The sequence below is a fragment of the Patiria miniata genome, unplaced genomic scaffold, assembly GCF_015706575.1.
Source record: "Patiria miniata isolate m_02_andy unplaced genomic scaffold, ASM1570657v1 HiC_scaffold_3, whole genome shotgun sequence".
Taxonomy (NCBI): Eukaryota; Metazoa; Echinodermata; class Asteroidea; order Valvatida; family Asterinidae; genus Patiria; species Patiria miniata.
In genome coordinates this window covers 8,814,959-8,826,975 of record NW_024037069.1, presented here as the reverse complement: position 1 = coordinate 8,826,975, position 12,017 = coordinate 8,814,959, and the positions used below count along the sequence as shown (strand labels likewise).

The 12,017-nt window shown below is 41.2% G+C and overlaps 1 protein-coding gene across 1 annotated transcript; it reads right to left on the bottom strand.

The window, feature by feature from the left end:
* Positions 1–1,643: 1,643 nt before the first annotated feature.
* LOC119736432 (ficolin-1-A-like) lies at positions 1,644–9,994 on the bottom strand. Its single transcript, XM_038210450.1, has 2 exons — positions 9,067–9,994; positions 1,644–1,729 (listed from the first exon to the last, which is right to left on the bottom strand). Exons 1-2 carry the CDS (start codon positions 9,992–9,994, stop codon positions 1,644–1,646), a joined length of 1,014 nt encoding a protein of 337 aa, XP_038066378.1.
* Between the last annotated feature and the right edge of the window lie 2,023 nt (positions 9,995–12,017).

Below are 12,017 nucleotides of genomic sequence, written 5' to 3'. Positions count from 1 at the left end.
ACCGCGCGCGCGTGTGCGTCGTTCCAATACTTGTGCACGCTGCGCTGAATAACAAAACGAACTACTAATTTAAATATTCCTACGGTGCTTCTTAAGAATCACCGTTGGAAATGCCTTCTTTCGTTGATTACTAAGGGAATAACAGTGTGAGGAGCCGGTCTTCACTGCGTGATAATGACCGGGTTTGGGGGTGACCGCTGTTAATGGACCGAGACGCAGTCGAGGTCCATTAACAGCGGTCACCCCCACACCCCTTCATTATCATGCAGTAAAGACCGGATCCTCACACTGTTATTCCCATTAATAAATACCTTTATAACGAAATAAACAGTTAAAATGCTCCAATTTTGTGACTTTCTTTCGGCGATATTTCCAGACTTTTTTGTGTTCATGTTCATGGGACATATTTTAGCTTATCAGCTATAACGACGTAAACTCAACAGAAACTGCTGCCGTAGCGAAACAAATTACAACAATGCTTTCATATTTCGAAGTGGCTATCGTTACGGCACTCGTTGTTTAGCGCCCTCTACGATATTTTTTTGATACGCACGCGGGTATATAATTATTTGTTTCTCCACGTTTTATCGAGCAGTGCGCCAGCTCAGCCGATAGAGGGTAGGATTTTGCACCTCGAGGTTGCGGGTTCGAATCTCAGTTTTGCACTCGAATTTTTTTCCTTTTCTAACCTGAGGCTTTGGAGGATTTTTTTTAAAAGGGAAATAAAGTCCGAATTTCATAAAGTTCAAATTCACTTTTTTCCTTCTAATTTTATATTTTCTTGTCTTTTTTTTTTATAAAAGTTGCCAGGTTGCAGTCTACCGTAACGATAGAAAATGGGAAATGCGTTACGGCTGCCGTAACAATAGCCACTGCGTTCATATTTTTACCTGATGGAGGAAGCTGAAATCTCGTTTACACATTGCTGTGTTCGGAATTACAAAGATGCTTGGTTTAGGAAAGGTAAATATGTCGGTGGGTGAAGTGTTCAAAGAAAATTAATCGTAGATCTACGCTTTCGTCGTAAAATTCCTCAGTATATTCTGCACTGCTGTACGATGTCGTTTCAAAACTTCCTTACGCGCGCGCACGCACGCATCCCTAGCAACTGTGTTGCGTACGCGCGCGTCAGTCTCACGCGATGGGGGTTGAGCGCATGTGCAGTGCTCAATTGTTAAAAGCTACCGCAGGACTGTTACTATATTTTGGCCAATCATTGGCTTGCATGGGCTGAACGGGGCTGGATCAATGCTGATTCAGGGGCCATTTATTCGCATGATCTTTGAAGCCGGTCCATTATCACCGTTAATGACCGGCCACGTGATCGAGTCTCGACCAATCAGAAACCATCAACTCTCCAAGGTATTTATTAATTCAAAATGACAGCTTGCCAGAAAGAATAATTTCACAGGGAGTTTAGTCCCCTTACTATCTTTCAACCAAGTTTGTTTTTCAACAATAATTACGCCAGTTACTTTTCGGATGGCTGCAAATGATGGACTATAGCTTTAAACACTTCGCCCAACGACATATTTACCTTTCCTTTATCTTTGTAATTCTGGACACGAGGAGTGTGTGAACGAAATTTCAGCTTCCTCCATCAGGTAAAAATATGAAAACATTGTTGTAAATATTTTGTTTCGCTACGGCAGCAGAAGTCCAAACCGGACGTCGTACGCGTACGCAATGAAGACGTTGTCCAGCAATGTCCAGCACAGCCTGGGCCCGGCTGTTGGTGTATATAACAACGCTTATCGAAGAGACAGGGTACCACGCATAAGTTAAAATATGGCCCATGAACATGAACACAAAAAAGTCTGGAAATATCGCCGAAAGAAAGTCACAAAATTGGAGCATTTTAACTGTTTATTTCTTTAAAAACGTGCGTCTCGGTCCATTAACAGCGGTCACCCCCAAACCCGGTCATTATCACGCAGTGAAGACCGGCTCCTCACACTGTTATTCCCTTATTATAAACCCTTGATGTCCACAGCTAGCTCCAAACCGTGAATGCGTGACTGGGGCTTGATTCACAAGGGAGCCACTTTTGATCGTGTTCCCTGAATGTTTTTATAAATTGTAAACTGTTGAATGAGATGACCAGTGTCAGACTATTGTATAAAAGGTATGCATTTCAAGCCTCACTTAAATGTGGCTTAAATCATTTCGGTTTATTTAATCCCAATTCATAAATACCTAAGACAGTTTACGCATTCCTATTGGTCGAGAGCCCGTCACGCGGCCGGTCTTAAACGGATGATAAAGACATGGCTAGCTGGTCTTAAACACTTTTCCAGTGTCACAATAAAATGTGGACTCCTAAAAAACCAGTGCCTCTTATCGTTTCATTGGTTGAACGTTCACAATCATCACGTAGGCATGCGCAACACTACCAGGGAGTCAGAATTTTATAGTTCTAAATTCAAAACGCAACGCGCCAGGTGCGTTCTGCGCGACATCGCGCAGAACATGATACGCGCGCGTCAATATCCATAAAAGGGTTGTTTACATCTTTAATACTCGCCAGCTGAACACTCCATTATTTTGCAAGAGGGATGTTTCAAAAAGCATAAAGTGAATTTGTTGAACAAAATCGGGATGTTTTGAACGAATTATATGATTTTGTTTTACCCTCCGGCTTGGGTAATTATCAGCACCCAGACTCTAAGTGGTCTTAAACAGAGTGATAAAAAACCTCCGGAGCACACATTTATTCCCTTAATGTTACATTATTCATCCGAGAGCAGACTGGCATTAATTTGTAATATTGTTAATATGGCCGACTCGTGAATAAAGCCTACATCGACTGGGGAATCAACTCTCTCTTTTCAAGTTTCAAATATTACATATTTCAATGTTTACACTGTTGCAGAAAAGTCGTTTATCATGTGGTGAAAGTTACACACAAGGCTTTACGGCCTATCCGCTCCACGTGAGTCACACACAAGGAACGGTGCGCGTCAACCAGCTAAATATGCCGCCCGCGAATATTTTATTTACACAAAAGTACAGGGTACCCATTTTTCAGGCGACTTGAATCAAGGTTATAGGATTGTAAAGCGCCGCGTAGCCTGTAGTCTATGTAATAGACGCTCGTTGAAGACGGAGCACACGGCTCGCTCCGTAGAACGGGTGATACTCAGACTACGTAGCCTGCGGCGCCCTACAATCCTGTAACCTTTTGCCTTTTACCCACGCGCGCGCGTATACGCTCTCCACATGTGTGAAAGTATATAATTTATGAATTGGAGAGTTCAGTCGAGCACCTTCGTTCGTTGCCTAGTGGTTAGGCATACTGGCAATTGATCAGAGGTCCCGAGGTCGATTCCTTGCTCTGCTCCTTCAGATTTTGCTCTCTTTTTTTAACAATTTAAAGTTTTATCTTAAAAACGTTATTTTTTAGTCGGATACTACTTGTATAGAAGCAATTTTCTTTTTGTTTTCTGATCCGAGGCTCTGGAGGATTTTTTTTTAAAAGGGAAATAAAGTCCGAAATCCGTACCATGTTGTAAAATAGTAGCCTCAACTCAAGCCTGGTTATAAAAACCATGCCCCATAGGAAAGCGCACAAAGTACCCCAGATAGTTGTGTGAATAAAAATATTGCGTCCCGCCCATGGGACATCGTTGGTAGGCGCACGGAGCCCATAGACGAGGTTGCAAAACGAATGGTAAACATTCTTGTTTTGAAGCATATAGTCCAAGTCACTAGGCAGTAACTTTTACATTCTCCCACACTCAGAACTTTGAATTAATTGAGAAACAAATCAATCATTGGTTGGTTCTCGTCACTCAGTTTATTCAACGTCATTGGTCATTGGAACCAGTTTTGTCGCAATATACAAGCAAAGATTGTAACATATGCTCGTCGCCATCACTAATGAACAATAATGCATCTTAAATGTAACAAGGTATGATAAGTTAGGTTTTATTTTCAATGATTTCCATGATTTCAATATTAGTTTTCCCGGCTAATTTCCTACAATGTTCATTCACTTCTGAAAATCGGTCATTCGTGTTCGTCTTAATTTGAGAATCACTCTGAACACGAGTTTCATTTTTGCTCTCAGTTCATTCAATATTAAGTGATTGAGCAGCACCTTTCGTTTATGCTCATTCAGATTCGTTCGCAAGACTTCTTGTTCGCCCCGTGTGACATCGGCTTTAGAGGGCGATTTCAAACATTCACCATTCATTGGCAACAGATACAATTAGGGATTTCTTTTTCATTAACCGTCAATAAAATTAGCAGTACCTGAAATCAATTCAGAAAAGGTAGGCCTATGCTTGCGTACATGAATGCAAGGGTAACCGGGTAATTGGCCGTCTGTTTCTCAAAACTGAATGCACGGACAATGCAAACGATTGAACTTTCGTTGAATTGAAATAGGATTAAGACGTGCATTCAAATTCCGACGAAAAGGAATGACTGAAAAGTGAATGACCATTCCAGGAAATTGGCCGGGAAAACCTATATTCAAACAAGTTGCACAGCAGTGATTTAGTTTATTCCTTTGAAGAGTGAGTTAAAACACCTGTTTCGTGTTGAGTTTTTGTCACGATTTAACATTACAACTGACTGCTATGTGATGTGAGATAGAGCACTATCGGCTTGGCTTGCAATCCTAAAATTACGCCGTCATATCAAAATGGAATATTGAAGCATTGAGATTCGCTGGAGTTTCCAGCTATACGTTCTGCCATTCGAATGGAGACTGAAAGGTAAAACAATGTGCAAAAATTCTCAAATGTGCAATTCTTTTGGTGCATATATATATATTTGTTAAAAAAAATCACCCTCGAAAAAAGTTATTTGTAAAATTGTTACTACATCGCAATTAATTTCAACTGAAAAATAAAAAATAAAACGCTAGACGTGAAAAAGAAATAACGTGTCCAAAATTTACCCCTCACACCCGAAAATTAAAAATACATGTGGAGTATTAAGTGGAACTTGGTGTACTGACACAAACATGAACATTTATGAAATAATGTTGTGGCAGGATGAAAACTGAAACTCCGTTAATGAACGAAAACTTGCAAAGGAAAACAGACAAACATCGCAGTCAATATTTCAGGAAAAAAAAGTCAATGGCAGTCTGGTAGAACTAATTTCTTTTTTTCCTACCACTTTGTTGACAGTGGTACAACATGCCAAGATGCTGGACACAGTAAGAGATCGATGAATGATACAAATACAGAAGACAAGCACCCCTGATTACTGACAACAAAGGACTCTAACTAGATGTTAAAAAAGAAGAAAATCGTTACCATTCACATCCTTGTCAAACCATATAACAAAACCACATGAGTGCTCTTATTTCGTATTTTGTGACGCAAAATGTAGACATTTTGTTAATGAAGTGAAGCTATGATAGGCCCCCCAAAAAATAGTCGGTCTCTGGTCAGACCGAAGTTCCGGAATTGATGCGGCGACGCGGTTTTTTTTTGGGGGGGGGGGTGGCTTTTTTTTTTCAAGCTTGTATTGTACAGACAAGGTGGGTACTATTTTGCTTTTTTGTGTCCTCATTATACATTGGTGTCCTCCATCATTTGCCTTGGTGCCCTTTATCATTTGCCTTGGTGCAATTTCCCCATTACTTGGTGCTCCTTGGTACAACAATTTGAGGAGGCGCGGGAATAGAGGGCGCTGTTGTAGCTTCCGTGTTAATTTGAAGAAAAAAAAGTTGACGCGCATGATTAAAATCGAAGCGCGCGCTGACCAGAGACCGAGTATTTTTTTTGGCCATAAGGGTAAAATGAAAAAAAGTGTTGAACAGATGTAAGAAAACCACAATCACAATTTGAAACAAAAGATAGAAGAGCACAGATAAAAATACAGAGTGTATCAAAAACAAAATCCAAAATCAGGGGTTAATATGTAAAAGTTATGAACTTGATACACTGTCAAAGTGGCTCCACCTTGGATGGTTCGTTAGCTTGTCATTGATACCTCATTTGCATCTCTTCAGTCACGGATGACCAAGCACCTAAAACAAGTCTCTAAGTTTGCTGAGGTGGTGAGTTTAGGCTGTCGGATGAATGCGCTGTCGCTGTGGACAGTTTGTTAAAAAGGATATGAAGCACAGAATCTTTGGAATGATTAATTATTCATGGACAACATGATGTACCATGTTAAGTAACATCTCCAACATACCCCTTTAACACCATTTTTTTCAGCGGCAGTACAGCGCATTCTGTGGACAGCTTAACTCACCAGCATTCAGCAAACCGTCACCGACACCACGAAGTAACACCATCTACATATCAGTAAAAACTAGCAATCGGAGAAAACGGCAACTAAAGTTTAACGCCTTCTAAAACAACACTTTGCGTCAAAACGACAGAGTATTTTCAGTTGGGTTTCTCGTTGTGGACACTTGATGAATTGAATTAATTAAATCTGCTGTTTTTCACCCGTTTTTGTATTAAATTAAACAAGAAATAAGAGAAAAAAGATGAGTGTTAGTTCGTGAAACCGAAAAGGCTGCAAAACTGTAAATTTTCGTTTTCACGAAGTATAACACTCTTCAATGTATTCAACACGAGGAAAGTGCAACTTCAGGTCAGCGCGCGCGCTCATACAACTTGTTACAAGAAGAGTGTTACTTCGTGAAAACGTTTTTGCTCACTTATGAGCAGAGTGCGCGCCATGCATTTCAATGGTAAATGGAACTTGAGTGTTACTACGTGAAAACGAAAATTGTCAATTTTGCGCAAAAGTTGCCATGGATACTTAGCGTAATTGTTAAAGTAAAGCTCTTGAAGCTTTGAAACTTCGTGCAATGGTAGGCCTTGATGAATAATGTTTAAAAATCAAAAAAACTGAAAATCGAAAAAAATATGGTTTATGAGTGTTACTTCGTGGTGTCGGTGACGAAACTTGTAAAAGAGGGTTTTTGCCTTCGTTTGGCAATCAACGGTGCCCAGTCATCCGTGGCTAAAGAGATGCAAATAAGGTACCAAGTGAAAGCTAATGAGCCATCCTTTAAGATGGAGCCACTTTGACAATGTGCAATTTCCTAACTTTTGCACATGCCTCAACAATGAAAAAAACCCCGCCTAATTTGATTAAATGTGTACATGTACAAACAATCACGCGAAATTGAATGGCTGATAATGAAAATGACCAGAAAAATTCGGATATTGGCCGGAAAAAACCCTATAGGCCTATTAAGTCATTGAGTCGAAAAGACATGATTTCTTTCAAGTGATTTCTTTTACAAAGGCGTAAATTTACATATTACAGTATTATTAGGTTGCCGTACAATAGCTGTCTGACCTGAGAGGGTTTTTTTTGGGGGGGGGGGGGTGCACCCACAATAAAATCTGAAAAATTTGCTTTTATCCCGTGCGCACGAGGTCGAAGGAAATCAGCAGGGCCTGTCTCCGAAGCGTGAACGAGAATCACGGGCTATTCAGCCCATTGCGATTCGGTACCGCGGCCTGCAACTTGGTCCTAAAATTTGCTTGCTGGTACCCCGAAGCACTCAGTTGATATAGGTTTCCCGGCCGATTTCGCAAAAATAGCATTTCGAATTCATCTTGATTGTGACCAATTCGAAGTGAAGTAGCGCCCTGCTGTCATTCCCGTGCTTCGCATTAGATTTCAGGCGTTCAAATTCGTTTTAAGATCCGACATTTTCATGTTTAACACATCCTAAATTGAAGTTATGTCATTCGGTTTAAGTGATCATTCAATTTAGCAGTCGGTTTGGTTTAGGGTTATTTGCATGAGATTCTTGGTTTCGTTTTCATTTCCGCGCATTCTATTTAGCACTTTTTGCATTACAAATAAATTTCTGCTTCATGTCGTGGTCCGATTTCATGTTTCTGGCCCCTCCTCTTGGCAGCTTTTGCCGTCTGCCAGATCTCAGATACGTTGCTAAAACTGACCTGGCAGTAGATCTGTTTATTCCAAGATTGTCTGCAAGTTCAAGATTGTCTTGGGCATTGCCATCGAAAGCTTAGATCAAACTACCACCGTCTACATTTGAAATTGTGTAACACCCATGAGCTAGCCAGGGGCGTCAATCGCTTCTCAAAAGTGGGGGGGGGGGGGGGGGGGTGTACTTTGATCAGAACTAAAGCGAGTCTCAAAATGGGGGGGGGGACATACCTTGATCAGAACTAAAGCGAGCGCGGGCCCGTTTAAGGGCCCCGAACATTTTGGATTGTAGATGCTCTGTGGTGCGATCTGGGGCAATTTCTATTTTAGCCAATATTTTCTTAGCAAAAGATACATTGTATGTAAACAGTGTGGCCCTGTAAATTAGACACACGAGTTCAAAAATCCTGGGCTGGGGAACATTTGATATTGTGTCCCCCATCCTTTTGGAACAAATGCACTCCATCTTATTCTAACAAACAACGGAATGACATGGACCTATTTTGAATTACTTTGCTTATATTTCACATTATATTATGCTTGCTTATCGAATGAGCAAACCTATACACAGTTTGAAGCTCCGGCAAATTTGGAATTTAAAATGTGAAATCACATGCTTCTAATTGTGAAAATGATTGATGTTTTAGGTAATTGAATGTTGATCTCAACATGCATTCAAATTCGTGCGAAAATGGATGATTGGTCGCCAATTTGGCCGCCAAATCTGCTAACTTGGCCGGGAAAACCTATATTCATTCGCGCGTGTGGAAAGGAGCCATGCCCATTTTCTTCGACCTCGTGCGCATGGGATGAAAACAAATTTGTCAGTTATTATTTTGGCCCCCTCCCCCCATAAAAACTTAGGCCAGACAGTAATGACTATGGCGATTAAATGGGATTTCTAAAAAAAAAAAAAAAAGGGCGAACCTGGACAAATTGAGAGAAAATGACCCGAATGTAAAGCCCTGTACATTTCGATGATTTTTTTTGTTTTTTGCGTCAGGTCCATTTATGCGCATGCTGGCATAATTATGATTTGTCAGTGAAAAAGTTGTAAATGCCAGCTGTATCAAATCAATGGATACAGATCAGTGAACGTTCATTTGCCCATTTCACGTATTTTCATGCTGCTTGTTTTCAAAGAATATTCATAAGCCGTAAAAAAATACCAGTACACACCTTGATCATACCCTGCATTCGCATCAAAGTAATATTGACCATTCAAATTACTGTCAATATCACCAAGGAAACAGGACTGAGGGAACCACCAGGCTCCTTTGAGCGAGGGGGAACACTTTCTGAATGGTTGTCCTTTAGCCTTACTAAGGGAGTCACCATTAGTATTAATACCCTCGTATTGCCAATACTGCAGATTGTACGTATCAGGAGATAGGCGGAAATCTTCGTACTTTTCCCATGCCGTCTCACCCTCCCAGTTCCCTAAATCAATTCGTAGCTGCCATAATCCTGGTGAAGGATCAGAAATCACAGCCACCAAGTTATCGTTGCCCAACCAGAACTCACCGGATAGATTGCCAAAGCCAGACTGGTACTCGGCCAGGGTACGGTCGAAGTCCACACTGCCATCCTGTCGCATCTGAAACACGATCCATCCCCCGCCGTCAGTTTCCATGTCACAGTAGACGCGCAGACTGTCGTTGCCAAATGCCTTTGGGTAGATAGTGTAGATACAGCTTGAACGATAACCGGCATCTAAGAGCATTTTGCAAGTTTTGTAGCGACTCGCGGAGCTATCAATCAGTGAGTAGAGAGGTGTGTCCTCATCTGCATCAAAGTACACACTCCCACGATGAGCTGTATTGAAGTCTTCGGGATGCTCTCGTCTTGTGGCAAAGTTCAGCTCGCACATTTTATTGCAGCCGACAAAGTTAAACGACTTGCAACGTTCGTCCATGCTGCATTCCCTTGCACAGATGACACGAGATCGCACAGTTTTGTTGGCATATGCAAATCCTCGCAGTGCACGATTCTCAGCGGCGTACATGATTTGTTGGCGTGAATGACATGGGTGTCCAGTGACAAAAATGACCGCTCCCAAAAATATCATCAACTCAGAAACGTGTTTTCCGGCTTCCTGTTCTGCCATTGTTTTACAATCTGATGAAACAAATGTTTTTGTTTGACGTTTGCTTGTGAACTTTGGGCGTGGGCTCGAAAAAGAGCGTCAAGTCATTGGTCTGAAATGATGAAGATGTTCTTGCACAAAATCATGGCAACTGATTTACAAGAACTTTCCTCAGGTCTAAAGATGCTCGTCAATTTTTTTGGGGGACAAATCAAATTTCAGTTTGTGAAAACAAACTTAGTCAAATAGTCCCGTCATCAACTTTAAATCTTTTACCTACGTTGCATCAAACCATCTGGACTAATGAAACTGGCGACGCAGCACTCCGGGCTGCAGGCAGCATGAACATTCCACGGAGATGAAAGACCCTGATTGGTCGCCGATGTACTGGATTGCAGCCAATGGCATCGCACCACGTCCCAAATGTAGCCCCTCGTTCTCACCATGCAAATGCGCCATAATATTGCTCGTCCATTACTCATTACATTGACATGAAGACTGAAGTGAATAGACGCATTTAGCAATTTAGGTTGGCAGCCATTTTGAAAGTGAAGATGGGGCCATTTCGAAATTCAAGATGGCGTACCTGAGGGGCCCATGGTGTCAAGCCAAAAAGTGTCCAGTATCATGGAGGAGGATTGTTTAGGGATGGGAATTAAAAGGAAACACATTTTGGGTCTAAACAACATGTACACATACAAGGTAAACTATATGTACACTGGAATTCACTTAAGAGACAAGATTGTAAAATAATTTAATTTTGTTTTATTAGTTCGGTGAACAACTAAGAACAAGTGACTCGTTACTCGTACTAAACAACATGTACACATTACAAGGTAAACTATATACATTGGAATTCACTTAAGAGACAAGATTGTAAAATAATTTAATTTTTTTTTATTAGTTCGGTGAACAACTAAGAACAAGTGACTCGTTACTTGTACTCGGACTCGAGGCTTGTGATTCGAGACTCGGACTCGGGGCTTGTGACTCGTGACTCGGACTCGGAGTCAGGTTTAATAACCTGGGACTCGGACTCGACGTTGGCGACTCGACTACAACACTGGTTACACAAAAACGAGTGAGGCGATGTTTTTGCCCTGAAGAATCAAAACGCAATTTGCCAGACATTTCAATTCATTTCTTATCGACTTTCATTAACAGAAAAAAAACAAAACGACTGAAGTCCGTCAGAAAATAGTGACGTCACGTTCAGATGTATGACTCATAACATTTATTTCAATGGATTTCCTCAAGCTGACGAAATCTAGCATACACCATGAGGAATATTTCAACAAAGATATGTTACTGCACATTTTGCTCACATTATCGTTGCCCTCTTTTTTAGCACAATAAAACCGCCGCTGTTGTCGACGAGAAGTCAGCCCATGCCGTCAACAGATTTCTGGTCGTCACATTGACGGAACAAACATGTTATTGTTCTTACTGAACATGCGCCCAAGATCATTAGTGTGTCATTGTTTGGTTAGCTCTCAGTTCCACCTGAGACTGGTTCTCAGTCCCTCCATCGTCGATTCTGACTTCGAATGAAGGGACCGGCCCTTTTTGAATAGACCAGTTCACCAATCAATGTAGATTCATGCACACACTCACGTGAGCAAGCAGTGGGGTGGAAGTAAAACTGCCCTGGATAAAAACGCATAGGGGTTTTAGTCCTTTTGGGGGCACCTCATGAAACAGAAAACCTGCAGAACCAATAAAAGTATCAAGCTTTAGGACGAATTTGTGTTCGATTGGACAAAGTACGTAATTAAAAGAGAAATGTTTCTTTTTTTTGTGGGCAACAGTCTGGTTCCTAGCATGATTGTATACCGAGTAACGAGACGTCTGGCTACAAGTCCATGTCTGGTTTCTGGCTATGTATGCTGCTGTATTTAGAGTGCATGCAACGGAGTATATAGATGACCGCCATGGAACCACGCTGACCCCATGGTATTATAAGCTTTACGAGAGAGGGCAGTATATTTAACTTGATATGTAAACAATATTATTGGTCAATTCGGGCGATTCAAAATAAAGTTTT